General features: G+C 38.8%; 1 protein-coding gene across 2 annotated transcripts in view; it reads left to right on the forward strand.

Annotated features, from left to right (window-relative positions):
• Positions 1 to 14,806, forward strand: part of plxnb2a.1 (plexin b2a, tandem duplicate 1) — a 143,783-nt gene extending 128,977 nt beyond the window's left edge. For both annotated transcript variants that reach the window (XM_066666921.1, XM_066666922.1), the window contains exons 29-38: positions 1,606 to 1,762; positions 1,982 to 2,082; positions 2,779 to 2,863; positions 6,575 to 6,726; positions 7,561 to 7,721; positions 9,759 to 9,906; positions 10,385 to 10,449; positions 10,873 to 10,948; positions 11,610 to 11,684; positions 12,053 to 14,806. In XM_066666921.1, the coding sequence (XP_066523018.1) occupies positions 1,606 to 1,762; positions 1,982 to 2,082; positions 2,779 to 2,863; positions 6,575 to 6,726; positions 7,561 to 7,721; positions 9,759 to 9,906; positions 10,385 to 10,449; positions 10,873 to 10,948; positions 11,610 to 11,684; positions 12,053 to 12,157 (1,125 nt within the window). In that variant the 3' untranslated portion in view covers positions 12,158 to 14,806. The remainder of the gene's footprint in view (positions 1 to 1,605; positions 1,763 to 1,981; positions 2,083 to 2,778; positions 2,864 to 6,574; positions 6,727 to 7,560; positions 7,722 to 9,758; positions 9,907 to 10,384; positions 10,450 to 10,872; positions 10,949 to 11,609; positions 11,685 to 12,052) is intronic.
• The last annotated feature ends 4,128 nt before the right edge of the window (positions 14,807 to 18,934 follow it).

Genomic DNA, 18,934 nt, shown 5'->3' on the forward strand with positions numbered 1-18,934 from the left:
GATAAACTAACAAACTGTGAAAATGTGTTAGTGGCACTAAATAATTAAGCATGTTACCAAATTAACTTTGATACACTTCGTTTTCCACTCTTTTATAATAGTGACACTGAACATGCGAAAATACACTTCCTGAAAAAGGGGATACTTATTTATTTATTCATTCATTCATTCATTCAATCGATCGATCTTGAGGTACTGAAAAAATATTTTGAACATTCTAACATTAGAATGAACACAAATATGCAGGCATTACATTTCATGTGATGCGTTTTTGAGTCTGTGCATTTCCAAAGTTCTCTGTTCAAGGAATTTATACTCCCAGTCCAATACCAGCTTCAATAAATCAGTTTTTAAATCAGTTGCTACTGATTGAATTTAACAAATCCACTCAGAGACTGGAGTAAACAGAAATCTAAAAAACTGGAATTTCTCTGAATATTTTAAACAATAATAGTAGCAGTCAACTAATTTCAATCTAAATATATAGTTAGAGTAAAGGCATCATGAGTCACATGAATGTGCACTGTGATCTGCTCTCAGTTTTCATAGCCTGATCAGCCACTCATGCACATTATTATTGGACACTCACAGTGGCTTGATGGTTAGCATGTTTGCCTCCCAGCTCTGGGATCTTGTGCTCAAATCCCATCTGGGTGTAGCTGGCATGTTTATAAACCCATGTCTGTGTGGGTTTTCTCCGGGGTCTCTGGTTTCCTCCCACAGTCCAGTAACATGGTTAGGTGAATTGGCTTTGTATGACTCTTTATGTGAATTCATGTGTATGGGTGTATTCCCAGATAGGAGTACACACATGCTGAACGAAGGGTTGAATCCCTTAGTGCCCGCTGCAGTCCTCCAGGTGGATGGTTGTCCCTTTTGGAGAGTACGCTTTGAGAGTTTGGCTGCTGCTTCTTTTGTGTGTGTGTATGTGCGTGTGTGTGGATTGAGTGTTGAATGGCGTTCTGTGCAGTGTTGATTGCAAAGCATCCTTGGGTAGCTAGAAAGGTGCTATGTAAGTGTAACAAACAAACAAACAAACAATAAATAAGTAAATTTCCTGCATGGTGGATATTCTGGCCTTCAAAATTTTAAGTGAATATGAATCTCCAAATATTCCTCTACCTAAAAATTTCTTCAGCAAAAAATCCTCTGAGAATGAACAAGGCAAGAATCAACACAGGCAGCATGAAGAACACTAAGAGCTGCCGAAGGCCTCCAATGTAACTCTGAATTCTAACTCTCTGTTGTGTTCACGTGTTTAGCAATGTTTGTCTTTTAAAGTAAAGAAAATGCTTAATGTGGCTCAGTATATCAAAGGACCTAGGAACACCCAACTTCTCTCACTTTTTGCTGCTTAAAAGTACTTGCTACTGTTGAAATGATAATACATTTCATGTCAAGCTTTTTCCTTCCCTATTAGACCCATTATAATTTAAATCTTAAAACTAGTGTGTAGTTTAGGGCTGAAAAAGCATTAGGCCACTAATCATTCTATGCACACAAATAACCATTATTTCAGTTGTCAACATGTGTCAGTTCATGTGTCAACAAGCTGTTAAATCTGTAAATAAATTATTTTATTTGGTTTGCTTTTTGCTCTGTCAGACCCTGCAGGTACTGGTGCATGGCGAGGGTCCTGATGTGACTCCTGTGAAGGTGCTGAACTGTGACACTATCTCTCAGGTGAAGGAGAAAATCATTGAGCAGGTTTACCGAAACCTCCCCTACTCTCAAAGACCCATAGTAGAAAGTGTCGCTTTAGGTGAGTCCTCACCCTCCTGTTGATAAAGTGGATCACTACATGGTGTGATTTAACACACATTAGACACAAATGATCTACACTATTTATGTATCCAGGCTTACGATGTCAGTTTAAAACAATATTATAATACACTATACATTTGTCTGGGGATATAAAAAAAATTAATAAAACAAAGAGTTTGGGTGATGATATTTGAAATATAATTTTTGCTTCCCACAGAGTGGCGTCCTGGCTCAACGGGGCAGATTCTGTCTGACTTGGACCTGACATCACAGAAGGAGGGCAGGTGGAAACGTCTCAATACTTTGGCACACTACAATGTAAGTACTAAACCTGTACCAACCAATATATGACACTTGGAAACTGCCTCTGTGTGTGGTTCTTGGAAACATGTTAAATTGATATAATCTAATTTTGAAGTAAAATTGTTATACCTTTATAAACTAACACAGCCCAGATAGCAAAGTATGTTTGGCCCGAATGTGGCCCACCTCTGCTGTTCTCGTTTGGCCCTGGGAGGGTTTGGCTGCCTCAGCTCAGCCACATGTTTACCTTATAGGGGCCAGATGTCGACATTTGGCCCATGTGTGGCCCACACAACGTGCTATAACTTAAATCAAACCCAGCTCATGACATTTGGCCCAAACAACACTTGCCAATGCCATAACTGAGCAGTACGTGTGGCTGCTATCTGGGATCGTATTTAGAGAAATTGTTTTTCGCATTTATAAAAAATTATTCACTGTAAGATTCCTTAACAATTAAAATGAGGTTCTTGTATGGAATCATTCTAAATTATCCTTTTTTCATTTAGTGTTACTGATTAAAACTAATTGTTTTCAAGTAGTAAAAAAAAAAAGCAGTATTTATTTATCTTTCCTTTGCTTTTCTTACACTATGGACAATCACATTTAGAATGCAGGTAGACTGCATCACTGCAAGAAGACGTAAATCATCACTTATTTTGTGATTTTTTTTTTAAATGGGTTTTTAACTAAAGGACTATGTCGTTTTAGGTGAGAGACAATGCCACTCTAGTCCTGTCCAGAGTTCTGCACACTCAACCATCATTCGACCAGAACCAGGACAACCATGAAGAGAGTGGGTTTTCTTTCTTTGTTTCTTTTGTTTTGGTATGCAAGGTTACAAATCATAATCCATTTATTTCACCAAGTAACACACATGCACATACGTACAAGAAACTTTTTGGTTTGGTGAGTTTACACATGTATAACATAAAGCACTGAACAAGAACAACAGGTACACATCCTTTATAATTTTCAAGAAAGATGAACTAAAAAAGGTAGAGTAAATATAGATAAAAGCATATTTTAAAAATTCAGTTGAAGTACTGGTATAAAACACACATGCAAAAAATGCTGTGGAACAAAGTGGGGATGGAGGCAGTGTAGATTATAGTTTGACATTGAATGACATGAACACTATGCTTGGCACAGAGATGCCTTTGTGGAGGTCTAGGCTCCAGTGAGAGAAGTGTTAGAGTTCTTTTAAAGTGTACAGTGTCCACAGCAGTTCATGAGCCCACACCTCTGGGGAAGCAGCTGTTTGACTGTCTGGCTGTGCTAGCTTTCATGGCCCTGAGCTGCCTTCTAGAGGGAAGAGGCAGAAAGAGCTGATGTCCAAGGTGAGAGGGTTCAGTTCAAATCTTGCCAATGTTTTTCAATGTGGCCTTGTTTTTGTTGATGTCCTGTAGCTCTGGCAGACTGCACTTTCCTGAAATTTTATCTTAGACCCATGACATCTATTTATGCACTATGCCCATTCCTTTATTTATATACATCAGCCGCACATGTAAAACACCCACATTTTTGAAAAGTCAATATGTAGCTGGGAAAGCTAGCCATTGGGATCAGCACAACTAACTGGTCAGATTGTATAATTTTTATCAGGTGATTGTGTAATAATTTTGACAGGCCTAAATTTCAGTATGGCTCCACTTTGGGTCGGGCGCTATAACCATAATACCATATACAACGGTGTTTAAAAGCGTGAATGAAATCTCAAAAATGAGGGCAGTATTTCAAAATTATGATATGTGTGGTGTGATTTCTGTTCTGTGTCTGGCTAAGGCCAGTACAAAGCCAATTAATTTATGTGCATTTAAGAGAGTCAGAGGGAAGGCCAGTAGACCCACACTGCTGTGAGTTTAGCATTGAGATTATTAGATGGATAGGATGGGAGCTGAAAACAGGTAAATGTATCTGTTGTGCTGTGCTAAAAACCACAAATGCCTATTAGTTGGCCAGCTAAACTTTTCTGTTCCTCCAGTACCAGTCACTTACGTTTGTTCTCTCAGAAACGGGTTTTTACCATCTACATGTGTCTGTGTGCACTGCCAGGCTGTGTTATGTGTAATACTGTGTATTGTGTTAGTATTTTGAGACTATGAAAACATTGCTACTGTCCATCCCTAGCTCTACTGATGTTTATATATGTGTCATATTTTTGTGTCACTGTTCATAATTGTCAGTGGGTCATACAGAGGTAGAAACTAGACACAAGACTCTTTTACTTAATACCTTTAACTTTATTCAGAATGAGTGACATGGGGAAGGATGTAAGTGTGAAATTGGCTGATACTAACTGCTGGGGAATAAGCCTCCATTACTTTTTAAACTACCTTAGCCTCCAGTGTTTTAAGAAAAAAAAATAATTTAGATGCCAAACATGTCTTGGCTGACAGATTATTGGAACTGAGGCGAACATTTTGTAAATTAGATTTCATTGAACTAAGCACTTAAAAGAATTAAAGAAGTTTGGAGTAGGCTCTGAGGGCTTTGATGTTTAGCTGTTGCTAAAGTGATGCAATGCTAGGGCTCTGTTAACTGTGTCCCTTGTGAAACAGGGCATTGGTGCCAAAGCTGTCAGGGGTCCCTGCAGCCCCTTGAGTTCTGCAGCTGTACAAAAACACACTGCTTCTTCATCTCAGAAACAAACAGAAACCCCAGAGTGCTGTGCAAAGGCAGGAAAGTCCTGAGTGTGCAGTAGTCTAGGGGGAGCAAAGTCCATGCTGGTAATCTCAGGGAAGCCACATTTATGGTGTTCGACTAAGCATGAGATTGATTGATTACAGATTAGAAGCCGAGTGGGTGGAATGAAAGCTTGCAGGTGTGAGTACAGCACTAGGCTTTAGATTGCATTACTGATTAAAATTTGTATCAGGTAATCCATAATGGGATCCATCTTGAAAAAGAATATTCCAAATCCAACATGAAATGTGGCACATTTTAAACATGAAATACTCTAATGCCAGGAAATTGATATTAATTAGTTGTCAGCTATTAGGAAAGTTTAATGAAAGATGGTAATTACACCACTCACATTATGAAACAGTTTGCAGATTGCTGGATCCAATAGTGTAAATTATTTATATATAAATCTACAGCCCTATGTAATTTCATTAATATTACATACCAGTAGCACATTTTTGTTTTATATACTTATTAATTTTAGATATTTAAATTAAACCCATCGTTTTGTTTTTGTCTGCTATGTCAGTGTTTATTATTATGCAGATGGTTCATTTATGAGGCAAGATGGAAAAATCCAGTGCTTTGGGTTTACTTTTTGGTTATTCATAATTGAAGAATGATTAATTCCTTTCATAAACAAAAGAAATAAAGAACAACAAACCAGACTGCAATAATAATGAGCAGCTCATATATTCACACTGCTTTTGCTGTTTGCTCCAAGGAGACAGCAGGAAATCACAGTAGCCATTATAGTGTGTATTTATGTTAATAAAGTGAGTTCTGTATGCCAAGTATGTTCTTTGCCATAGAGGATGGATGAAGCTGGGCCTACTTTAAGGCACTTTAGGGGTGAATTCACGGTGTGATGCATTTTTGCTCAAAGTTTCTTAAGCTTTTATCTTGGTGCCAGGGTTTTATCTGTTGTTCTTTGTGAATTATTGGAGAACTGTTAAACAAACAGGCTTTTCATTAAGACCTCAGTTCAGAAATGATTTTGAACTGCAGTCGAACATACAGAATAAATCAGTTTGTATCAGTGACTCTGCACCTCCATTCCAAATGGCTGTTTCCACAGTCTCACATCTGCCAAGGTTAAGTGGAACATTGTCTCTAGTGGTGAGCAATGAACTGGAGAAATAGCCAATTAATGAATATTAATTATACATACCAGTATGATAGATGTTCTGAGCGTAATGCAACACTGAACAGGATGAAGCATTTACAGAAGATGAATGAATAACTTTACCTAACAATTGTAAATTCCTCAGGGTAGGAGCAAATCATGAATTTGTTTCCTTCCTTTGTGTAATTTCACAAATATGTGTTGGCGATAGCTAGTTTCAGCAGTGTCAACATGCAAAAAAATTAAATAGATATAATTGAGAATTTAGTTGTTTTTTTTTTCTTTTTTTTTGTATAATATAACAAGCCAAAGGTACATTAACAAAACTTGAATGTTAGAAAATTTTACACTTTCCTGAAAACAATTAAGTTAAAAGTACTAAATTGTGATAACATATTTATATTTAAAATGATAAAAACATATCAAGTGTCATGATATCATATATAAAGCCTTTATTGATGCCCATTCTTAATTGTGTCTATAAAATCCTACATGCTCTGTAGTCTTAAGCAGTAATAGGTACATTGTTCATCTTTATGAGCAATGTTATGACAACGTTACGTATTTAATATTGTGCATGTAAGCTATAATTGAGTTGTCATTAGTATGTGTATGCAGACTTGTAGGATCAGTTTCTGTAAGCTGTTATGTGTGCGTGATATAAAAGGTAATGGTGAAGTGTGCTGTGTTTTCCAGGAAGTGCTCTGCTGGAAGATGACAAAGTGTTTCACCTGGTGAGGCCAGCCGATGAGCTGGAGGATGTTAAGTCCAAGAGAGGAAGCATGAAAGACAAAGCCACTACAAAAGCAATCACAGAGATCTACCTGACCAGGCTGCTCTCTATGAAGGTATAATAATAATAACCTGTAATAGCTGTAGAAGCACAAGAATACATAGACCGGTGGTTGGTGACTGATGATTCTTGATATGTAGATATATAATACACTATATGGGAAGAAAGTCTGTGGATATCTGTTCCTCCTGTAATCCTTCAAGAAGGGTTTGAGCCTCTTTTGATGCAGCAACAGCTTCTGTTCTTCTAAGAAGGCTTTACACTAGCCATAATAGGTACATTAGTTCTGGATCAAGCTCCAACTCTCCAGAGAATCCTAATGCTAGGGATCTTTATACCTCTCTAGTAGTGCTGGGCGATATGAGCGCAAATCAATATCATTTTTGTTTTTGTATTTTGGACTCTCATAGTTCAGTGATGAGACTTGTACTGTAAATATGCTCCAGTATTAAATATGGGACATCTTTTTTTTTATGTTGATGGGAGCTTGTTCCTCTCAATTTTTCTCAGTGTTTACATTTGATTTGTTTTTGTTTAGTGTCGTCTTAATTAAAGTCAAAACACAGCACGTCCAAAACACAGACGCTGTGTTTTTCTTTGGTACAAGCTCCTCCAACACTTGGTCAGCCTCAGTATTTAGGTTTCTTCCATGTGGCAGATAGGGGGCAGAATGACGACTGGACATGAACACACAGTGGGGACATAACATTATAAAAATAATCAATATAATTGTTATAGACAAGGTTATTGTCGACTACTCTCTAGGCAATGAGTAACACTGGGCGTGGTGAACTTTTTGAGCTCACACAAATTTTATTAAACCCCTGGTGCTATGAAAGGGATGAATCAGACTTTGTAATTTGTTTGTTTCTGTCTCTGTATGTTACAGGGCACGCTGCAGCAGTTTGTGGATGATTTCTTCCGCAGTGTGTTGTGTTCAGGCACAGTGGTTCCTCCGGCCGTGAAGTATTTCTTTGACTTCCTGGATGAACAAGCACACAAACATGACAATGTTGATGAAGAGACCATCCACATATGGAAAACCAACAGGTCAGTTTCATGGCTTTAACACGGCACCGAACATTAACCAACAAAGCTTGTTTACAATAGTGTATTTATAAGTTATAAGTGCTGTGTTTCTAAACAAGAGAGAGAGCTTTGTTCTCAAGCCTGCAAATATTCTAAGGAAATGTCTGTGAATATGTGCTAACAGCACGACATCTGAGTCTATTTCCAGCATGCAGAGGAGAAAGGTACAGCACAGTAAATACTGACTGAGACTCATTGTAATTCAGTATTCTATATTTTAAACCTAAGCTAGAGACTGAAGAGCCTCTTCATCAATATTCATTTCTCCCAGTGCATTTCTGCACTGTAGGAAATATTGTAGTACTACAACTAATCTTTCTTCAAAACATTTTCAGACAAACTCAGAAACACACAATTTGAAAATGTGTGGGCTTAATTTGCACTTGGTTTGGATGAGTATTTTTGCTTTGATGATTTTTGCTCTGGGTTTAATGAACGTTCTTACAGCCAATGACAACTATAATCCTCATACTTTTGAACTTACGTACATTATGTGTTACCAATGTCCAAAAAAAAAAATATATATATATATATATATATATAAATTACCATGAAAACCTGCAAGAGTTTAATGTAATTAAATAACTTCAAATAACAAACCAGCTACAAATTAACTTTTTGACTGGAAGTACACCTGCTGTGAATCGATCTACTTCCACTAGTGCTGACCATAGAGACTGATCACACTGAACCTCTATCACTGATTCTCTTAGCGCTTGACCAAAAACTCATCTTGTGATGCACCTCAAATCTCACCCAGCCTATCTAAACCCGGCTCAGAAAGAGACGGCCTTCCAGCCGAAGAGACGTGAGCGGAAGAGTTCTCTGAACCCAGTCCAGATTGAATTATTCAGGCTCAAGCGAGTGCAGATGAAATCTTCACGCCGTGTCTTGTTTAGTAAGCGCTGTGGAGATTGACAGGCAGCTTCTCCATCAGCTCACCGGAGTGTGCCCTTCACCAAAACACACACTTCTGTTCCGCTTCTGTCTTGTCTTCTTTTGAATCAGGTGCAGCTGGTGGCTGCTTTAACTAAATCTCCGCATCAATGAGCTCGCAGAACAAAAGAAAGATAATTGCATCCCTTGTTAATGCATTTGGCTGAAGCTGAAGCTGGGGCTCAGAGATGAGCGGTATGAGGTGGATTCACTCCAGCTCAGGACTTGGGCGGGTAGATTTGGCATCAGCCTATAAATTCTTAAATAGCTTGGCCAGGGTTAACCTCCAGCAGCGGCTCATTAGGAATTCACATCCAGCTTTGTGCTGCAGTCCAATGTGGTCATCGCTATTTCTGTGTGATGAGAAAACAGCAAGAGAACCAGAGATGGGCGGTTTTGATGGAGAAGAGATTATATAATGAAATTAAAAAGTCAAAGTGGTGGAGAAGATGAATGATTCAGCACAGGACTACTGCACTCGTGTATGTACAGCCTGTTTAAAACTTAACATTTAACTTTGCAGTCACTGAAGAAACATTACCTGAAAAGCAATTTAAAAAATAAAGCATTTTATCCAACTGACGTTTGCCAAAATCACCTTTACACAATGTCACTGAGGCAGTAACGCAAAGGAAAAACACTGAGAGAGAAATTTCCCATTCTCCATTCCATTTTCTACATGGACCCTGGGTCCTCCATGTTTGTTTTCGGTTGAAGGCTTTTCGTAGGAGGTGCTCAGTCACAAAACCAGGAGACCTCGGTCAATAGCATTCGACATGTGCCTAAAGAGTCTTCTGATTGGTTAGAAAAATTCTACAGGTTTGCAACTCCTGAAGAGATTTTCCCTGTGACTTCTAATTTACTGATACACTTGTGACTATTGTCTACAACTACAAATCTCACTGTCACAGGTGCTCAGGGGTTTTGCTCCAAACATACCTCCATATTACAGGTCTATCATGTCATGTTAAGAGCTATGCTTTATTGTAAAGTGTTATCTCTTATTCTAAGAGTATGTAAAAGCTTGTGTCGTGTATTTGACTGTGCTGTGATGTGTTGCAGTCTGCCACTGCGATTCTGGGTGAACATCTTGAAGAACCCGCATTTCATCTTTGATGTCCACGTGACTGAGGTAGTGGATGCTTCACTGTCTGTTATTGCCCAGACCTTCATGGACGCCTGCACCAAGTCTGAGCACAAACTTTCCCGCGTGAGTATTAGCACAAGATACACGCGTTCTGGAAACCTGTCGTAAAGTAGAAAACAACCCCCCCCCCAAGTCTCTTCTGTAATCCAGGATATTAATAATTGGGGAAGACTTTGCCCCACATGTTGGAACATTACTGTGTGGATTTGATTAAGTTAAGCCTTAAGCGCATTAGTGAGGTCAGATAATGGTTAGTTTTGGATCAGAGACATGAGTCCAGCTTATCCCAAGGTATGGATGGAATTCCATCATTTCGGGAAATAACATGGTCTCAGATTCCAATTCTGTCTGTCCAAGTAGGCTACTAAGCGTGGTGTTCTCAGGCTCTTGTGCAGAGCTCCAGAATGTACACAATGACACCCGTTTAATGAATGTTTACTTTTGCATATATTCCATGTACTTCCATGTTGAGCTGTCTTATTCTTATTATCTCAGATCTCTTATTTTTAACCTTTCCCCACCTTGTTTTTTTTTTTCTTAGGAGTCCCCAAGCAACAAGCTCCTCTATGCCAAGGAGATATCAACATATAAGAAGATGGTGGATGAGTGAGTTTCTCTAGTTGTAAACTTTGTTCTAGGTAACTGACTGGTCCAGAATTCTTAACTGACATGTGAGTACATGTGCATAATTATAGCCATGTATTAAACTATAGCAAAATAGGAACTGAACATTCTCCCTAAGGACTGTAAAAGTGTAATGAAGAAAGGGTTTGGATGAGGAAGGCAGATTGAGGAGGGCTTGTTGGTAAATCAGTTGCATATTTGTTTTGGGTTAGTTAACTTTCATAACGTGGTCAGCTTCTTGTTTCCTGGACAGGCAGGGATTAATTATGCTGCCACTGTGCAACACTACTGCAGCTCTCATAAATACTACAGAAGTTGCTTTATTTAAAAGATGTGTAGACAGCTTTAGTGACAAATATTGTGATTCTTATTGCACTGACCTCTCTTTTCATCTCTGTCTCTCAGTTATTATAAGGGTATTCGGCAGATGGTGCCTGTCAGTGACCAGGACATGAACACATACCTGGCTGAAATCTCAAGGGTGAGTGAAAGCATTAGGGATTGAGTATGTGTGTATTTGTATGTATGTGATCCTGTGAGAACTTATGGCAGTAGTAGCACTGAAATGAAATGTGACGTATGTGCTAATGTTTATTTGTCTTCGTACAACATAAAACAAAAGGCGTCTTCCACATTTAACACATTAGTGGCTGTGAACACACACACACAAACTAGGAGCAGTGAAAACACACCCAGAGCGGCAGGCAGCCAATTTCTGGTGCCCAGGGAGCAGTTAGGGTTTAGGTGCTTTTCTCAAGTGCACTTAATCCATGGAATGAGGGAGGAAAACAGTGCTGTTCCTTCACTCCCACTGTTCCCAGATTCCCTGCCAGTCATGGGAAGTAAACTGGCAACATTACAGTCCCAAACCTGGCCATAAATATTTGCAAATTTGGCTGTGAAACAATTGAAACCATAAAGCTTCATGACCAATGCGTGCTTAGAACATACCAAATGAGCCCTGCTGTAAGCCAATTCAGAACATGCTCAGTAGGCTTGTTTTCTGTTTTTCTGTTGTTTTAGAAGCACGGAGTAAGAAAGTGTGTGTGTGTGTGTGTGCGTGGGCATGCACATCCGCGTCCAACGAAGAGCATGTTGCTGGTGTCTGTCAGATGAAATAACTCATTCCTCTGTTGCTTCAGTCCCATACAGATAAGTTGAACACCCAGATCGCATTGCACCAGCTTTATCAGTATGCCAGCAAATACTACGATGGAGTAAGTAAATCTGCACCCCTCTTTCTCTCTCTTAATTCTCACACTTAAAGTTCACATTATAGTGATATCATAAGCACAGCAATGAAAACTCCACATGTATTAAGATTTAATAATACTAAGATTTGATCAACATTTCTGAAACATCTCTCAGCGCTGTGCAGTTTTTTCACAGTCATCTACAACTAATAATGAACTTGTTTACTCATTTTATTTTTACCTACTCATTATTTGAGACCTGTGATGTTACACAAGACTCGCATACTAATCATCTATTGTAATTACTTGTTTTTATCTTTCTAAAAACATTGAATAAATGTTCTCTGAGTTTGAACTTTGAACAGGTGTATAACTTTGTGCTTGCTCCACAGATCATCTCTTCACTGGAGGAGGATCCTGCAGCTCAGAGTAAGCAGCTGACTCTCAGACTGCAGCAGATTGCAGCAGCGCTGGAGAATAAAGTCACAGATCTTTAGTGTGGAGCTTCAGAGGCTGGCTGGAGAGCAGCTCGCTTCAGCCCAGGACTAAACAGCACTCTCCAGGACTCTCAAACTGAACTAAAAGTCCTCACCTCTCTCAGAGGATGTGGATGAAATGGAGCCCCTATTCTGGATGAAAACAGACAGAAGTCTTGTGCCACGTTAATATGCGTTATAACACATTTTTATCAATATCTTTCCAGCTTGTATTTTTCTTCTCTCTTCTGAACAATCAGTACAGATTGAATGAGCTGAAGGATACAGTAACATACAGTAAAAGACCGTGGAGGGCAAAGGCTTAACTCGTTACGGTACTTGGCCGAACTTCGCTGTGATCAGGAAATCCAGCGGCCATTTCGCAGCTCCCCTTATTATTAGATGTTTATTCTTCTTGTGTGGATGGAATCAGATAGTATTATATGTAAATATATTTTTACATTAAAGGTTGCGTGCAGGAGCCATCATTAAAATTGATTTATTATTGTTCTTGTTGAAGGCCATTACATTCATCTATTTTATTTTTTTATTTTTTTTGTCTTTCCTTGGTAAAGCACAAAACTGTGGAGCAATGTTGTCAGCTGCATACCTTCCTGTGCTATGAGGTCACTTCCTGTGGGATTTTTGTTGCTATTGTCATATCGTTTAACTGTGGGGCGACCATGTGCGTAATCAGGCCTTCAACAAAAATGTGTCATTGCTTTTATGTTCCTCATTTATGTCGCCTTTGATGTTGATTTCCATATGAGCATATATTTTGTCCAATCAGAACTGTCCACAGCTAGTTTACATTCAGAGACTATGTAAGGAATACGACAGAATTCGGACCAGGCTTTCTCCTGCTTCTTTGGTTAAAGGTACTCAAGTAATGTCCTGTGTCTGTTGATTATTGGCTGATGGCATGGCGTGACCAAACATAGGAAGTAGCCAGTGTGGCTGCCCTGCCCACCGCAGAAAAAAGGCACTGTCCCAACTGGGGGTCATCTCTTAGAACATTCCATAAATGTTCAAACGTTTCTTTTTTCTTTCCTCATTCCTCATCACACACCTGTAACTGAAGAGCTTATTTTCACTCAGTAAGCAGATTTTTATACGTTTTATAACATCAGAGCTTTTTATTCATGTATCACAGCACATGGCTTGCCTTACACTTTTTTGGAACATTAGTGATTTTTATATTTTGGAGTCACCGATGTGAGACTTGATGGACTACACTGAGAAAATGATATCATGGCGGGAGTAAACAACTTAAATTGATATAAGATTTTTATTATTTTATTTTAAATCTAGTAAAGATGCTATTTTATTGTTAGAACCATTATTCCTTATTCCTTGTAAGAAGCAAAATCATGTATATAATTTATGACAGTTGAATGGTGAATATTCTTTCAACCATCTTGTAATGAGGAATATGTCATATCCACTACATTTAAGTTGTTATTCACTTGCCAAGCTATTATTTTTTTGGAGTGCAGTGTCATATAGAGCATCAGAGAACTCATTTTGCACATCATGACCTTTGATTGTGTCAGCGAAGTTTGAATGTTATGTTTTTCACCGTCTGCTCTTGTTGAGGCTGATTACAAATAGCTCTGATTGCGAGGCACTGCCAACTGTAATTTGGGTGGAGGAAGAGGAAGTCACTGATTAAACGCATAAAAGGACTCTTAATTCAGTTGAACAATGCCTTCCATTGTGAAGACCTTGCAGTCCTCAGAACTCTCACTGTGGACATGTATGTTGATTGTTGAGCTTACCAAAGTTTAGAGATGTCTTGATCTGTGTGCTTGAGCTTTTTTAGTTCTTCTTAAAGATTTATCATTTTCCTTCTGTGAATTTGTTTGCAACATGCTCAAATAAAACATGATTCCAAATGATCATGATGTAGCTCACAAAGACTGAGTAAAGGTAAATGGAGCTGTAACTGATGACCTGTATTTTGCCTTTTAATTGATGGTACTATATTTTACATACGATGTTCCATGCACTACACATATCAATAAATGTCCATGCTGGGTTTTTTTTTTTTTTTTTTTAACAACGACACAAGACATTACCTCTCTCCATGCCTCCCTTTGATCCCTCACATTCTTCCCATTTTGGCAAATACATTGGCATATCATGAAGCTTCTGTTCTGCCTTTATCTGCCAGGAAGTGCCTTAAAGAAAAACAAGTAATAATAATCAGACCTGTGGTGATTGTGGATGTATTGAATATTGCAATAGTGACTAGGTTTTTGTACAATATGACATTTTATGTATGTGCTCATTGTGAAAACCTTACGAAGAAGTGCCACTTCGGTTTGCTTAATGCAGATAAATATGTTTAAAATTGTGGAGAAAATATGTATTAAAAGTATGTACTTGGCTTTCATATTATGTTTCATCACTGACTAGACACAACACTTCAGCAACAGAGAACAACAGCACATGTATTTCAGCTTTTGAAGAAATAAACTTAGACCTCATACTAATTTACATAGAATTATTTTCCATTCTGTATGTGTGAGAAATCTGTGCTACGTTAAGTAATTTGAAACTCTAGTCCTGGTTTTACATCATTATACACATGCAATAGTAAACTACAACTATAAACTGTATCTTGCATTAATATTTCCTGTTTAATATGTAGTTTATTAAAAGGGAATAGAGGGGGAATTTTTTTTTATGAATTTGCTCTGACTGATATTTTATTAAACAAGTGTTTCACTATGTAGTAACTTCAACAAGGATTCTAGGCCATTTGTCTTTGGTTAACAGCCCATTTTACTAAATATTTCATCAGTGGCTCACACAGGAGCTCTGCAGCAGTACAACCATAACTTCAGAAGTAACTTGTATGGTGTCATTGTTTATTAAAATACTAAACTTAGGCTCTGTAAAAAGTCCTTGGAGTTTTGGAAACTAGATACTGTAAAAGGCAATAGAAGCATTTTAAATAATGAAAATGTTGATATTTATTGTTGTCCTTAAGTCATTTTTCCAAATAACTTGCCATTGGAGCTATTTCTAAACATTTACAAGCTCACTGTAGTGTATTGCTGTTTACTCAGTTAAAGACTTGATGGATTTGTGTGTGTGCGGGCGTGTGCTGAACTGAGAAATAAGGGAATTAAGAGCCATGGGAAATTGTAAGCAGATACCAAAATAGCTTGAGTGGACTGCAGATATCCAAACTCACCCTCACCTTAACATTCAGTTATGATGCTGCTTGACTTGTACGACTGGCTTTGAAAACAAGTTTGAATGAGTGGAAATGTATCACACTTGTGTAATGCACAGTAATTTTATTTTTCTTAGATTTTGCTTTAAACAACGAAATTGATAACTAAATACCAAAATGTCAACAAAAAAGGTTGGCATTTAGGCTTGAGTTGGTGTACAGTATTGAGCAGACCCCACCCAGCTATTGTTCTTAAATTTTAACACCAGTAAAGCCCATTGGAATAGAGTAATAAACATAGGAAACTTGGAAACCTGTCGCCCCCTCCAGGGTGTGTTCCTGCCTTGCACACAGTGATTCTGGGTAGGCTGTTTGGCCATGGAAACCAATTCCAAAAAGCTCTCTATGCACTGTTCTTGAGCTAATCTAAAGGCCACAAGAAGCGTCAAGCTCTCTAAAGATTGACTCGACTGAAAGTTTTTGACCTCTGCACCACCACTATGCACCTCAGCACTCGCTGACGCTGCTCTGTCATTTTATGTGGTCTACCACTTTGTGGCTGAGTTGCTGTTCCTGAATTCCCCCCGTTTTTTCACAAATGTTTGTAGAAGCGGTCTGCTTAGTTTGATACACATGTGGCCACTGAGGTGATTGGAACACCTGGATTCAATGATTTGGAGAGTGTGAGTAAATACATTTGGCAATATAGTGTAAGTGCTTGATAAATCTGGATATGGAAGTCGCTCTGGAAAGTCTACCTCTTTGGTCCACCTTGTAGATGTAAAGTCAGAGACAGTAGCTCATCTGTCGCTGCACAGTGTGTGTTGGTCGTCCTCTAGTCCAGCAAATGTTTTTTTTTTAAATAACTTTCAACAAAAACGTAGAAATCTTAGTATATAATATTGTGAAACAATCCAGAGAAATCTCAGTCCATGTTGGGCATGACCAGAATCCATTGTTGAACGTGCTGTGAACTTTGAGCTCTCAAACAGCATTGCATGAGAAGCCACCATGCTACTGTGATAAATACTGCAATTCGGAAAACTGTTGTCCTCTGATACACGCTAAGAAATACAGCTTAAACTTTTATTATGTAAGAAGAAAGCCATAGGTCAACTTTATGCAGATGATCGGAAAAACAGTGGGAAACGTGTGATGCAGTCACATTGTGAAAAACAGATAATAAAAGGTGAAAAAGCCAACATCTGCCATGGAGTGAGGGGGTGGAGGTTAGAGGGACATATGCTGCCGTCAAGGTAACATATTTTCCTAGGAAGTTCATGGCTATTTCACACACAATCAGGCCTAATTCTGGACATGCTAAACACAGATGGCGTGTGCATGACTTGGCCTCCCTGCACTCTGAAAGTCATCTTATGGGTCATTATGAAGAGTAGAATCAGTCCACTATTACCACAGACTGCTGAGCAGCTGAAGATACAGTATTTAACAAGTCACTTGAACTCTTGAACAGTCAAACCACCTACAGTAGGCACAATATATTGAACCCATATTATATACTGTATGTAACTTTGTATGGAAATGGGGTTGTTTATACAAAACATGGCTACATATTTGAGTAATTTATTAAGTAGCAAAATGCAGAACCAGTATTTATTTGATTTTTTTATGTGTCTTGTAATGGTGGAGGCCATGTTTGATCCTACAATATAAAACGTTTCTTTCATCTCCAGTATCTGATTTGGTTTTTGGCAGTAAATTAACGAACATGGCGATGCTGCCCTCTGCTGTTCAAAACTGGGATTTACATCTCCCACTCCTAATATAGTGACTTCTGAGAGTAGCATTCACAGTCGCTACGGTGTCCCTCAGCTCTTCCTGGTATTGCGGACATGGCCTGAATGAACCTTGGTGCAAGCAACAGATAAAAAATCCAGTCCCACTCCAGTACTCACAATAACAATAACTGAGATTTCAATCAAACAGTTCGGCCTTTAAATAACCAGACCATTGGAGTCCATTAGTGTTGCAGAATGTTGATCTGTGTGAGTGAATGTGGCTGATTATATGGCAGGTTGTCTGGGCAAAGCGGCAGAGTGCTGGGAAAAGGCCATGAGCGTGAGTCACAGTTCTGCTGAGAGACAGAAAAACAGCAGTAGCTGAATGTTTCTGACTGTCCAGTACAGGTTTCTGAAGAAATGCAGCATTATATCCCGGAACAGGGGCGCCGCTAGAAATCATGTGCTATATGAAAGATGCGCTTGCCTATACAAAGCAATACAGTTAAAATAATATTAATAGCCCTCAAAGGCCCCCCCTGTCAGTGCCAGTCCATTTTATCAGCTCCACTTTCCATACACGAACACTCTGTAGTTCTGTTTCTGTACCTACTTTCTTATGCCCATTTCACCCTGCACTTTGATGATCAGGAAGGACCCCCACAGATCAGGTATGATTTGGGTGGTGGATCATTCTCAGTGCTGCAGTGGTTTGTTGTGTGTGTTGTTCTGGCACAAGTGGATCAGACACAGCAGTGCTGTTGGAGTTTAAAACCTGTGTCCACTCACTGCCCACTCTGTTAGAGACACACCTACCTCGTCTATCCACCTTGTAGATGTAAAGTCAAAGACAGTAGCTCATCTGTCACTGCACAATTTGTGTTGGTCGTCCTCTAGTCCTTCATCAGTGGACACAGGATTATATTGGCTGGATATAAAATAAAAAAAATGGACAGATAGGTCTTTAAAAACTCTAGCAGCATTGTTGTGTCTGATCCACTCATACCTTTTATATTGCTTGTTTACTTCTTCCCAAGTCATTTCTGGCAGTCAGAGCAGACAAACATGGAGGACTAGGTATAGTTTTATTGGTTTATATCACAGTAGTTGAACATCTCTGCCCAGCGTGGTCATCGCTTCCTGTTGGTTAAAAACTAATTACATTTATTCTGCTTCAAAGGCAGTGCTGCCTTCAGATCCATTTTGAGTAGTGATTTTTGCACACGAGCTGTTCACAATGGTTGCAACTTAGTGGCTGAAGTGCCATTAGTTCCTCATATCAATTTCTAACATCTACAGTAAAATATTTCTAGAAGATTAGAGGCTGTTACAGCAGCAAAGGGGGAAATCACCTATGATAACTCTTCACTTCAGAAGATGTTTTGGGTATAATCTCAAGTGCTTTTGACCATATAATCTCATGCTGAGAGTTCTGATGTAGTATATTTTATTAACATAGAAATGATGCACACATTTGATTGATGTAAACACAGTGCCTCTGTGTTTCAGAGTATAAATCAGTGACAGTAGTTTTGGGGAGATAAAGCTGGCCCTTAACAGTCAGTTAAATTCATTGTAATCAGCAGAAATTCAATGAGTGCTACTGGTGTTCATTGAGCTCTGGGGATTTAGCCATGTAGGTCAATATAAAGCTGCAGGAAGTCTGGTCTATGTGAGCAGGTGCAGCTGCTGTGCATTGCTCATGACTGTGAACAAAGAGGAAACTAGATTCATATGCATGTGTGCTTCAGAAACAGAAAGCCGTTTAGCGACCAGCTCTCCTAGTCCACACAGTAAAGTTGATCAGGGTAGGCATGACTAACACTGATCAGAGACCAGCAACCTGTATCATGCTGTTATAGCAGGTGAGCTGGA

The sequence above is a fragment of the Hoplias malabaricus genome, chromosome 4 (assembly GCF_029633855.1).
Source record: "Hoplias malabaricus isolate fHopMal1 chromosome 4, fHopMal1.hap1, whole genome shotgun sequence".
In the NCBI taxonomy this organism is placed as follows: Eukaryota; Metazoa; Chordata; class Actinopteri; order Characiformes; family Erythrinidae; genus Hoplias; species Hoplias malabaricus.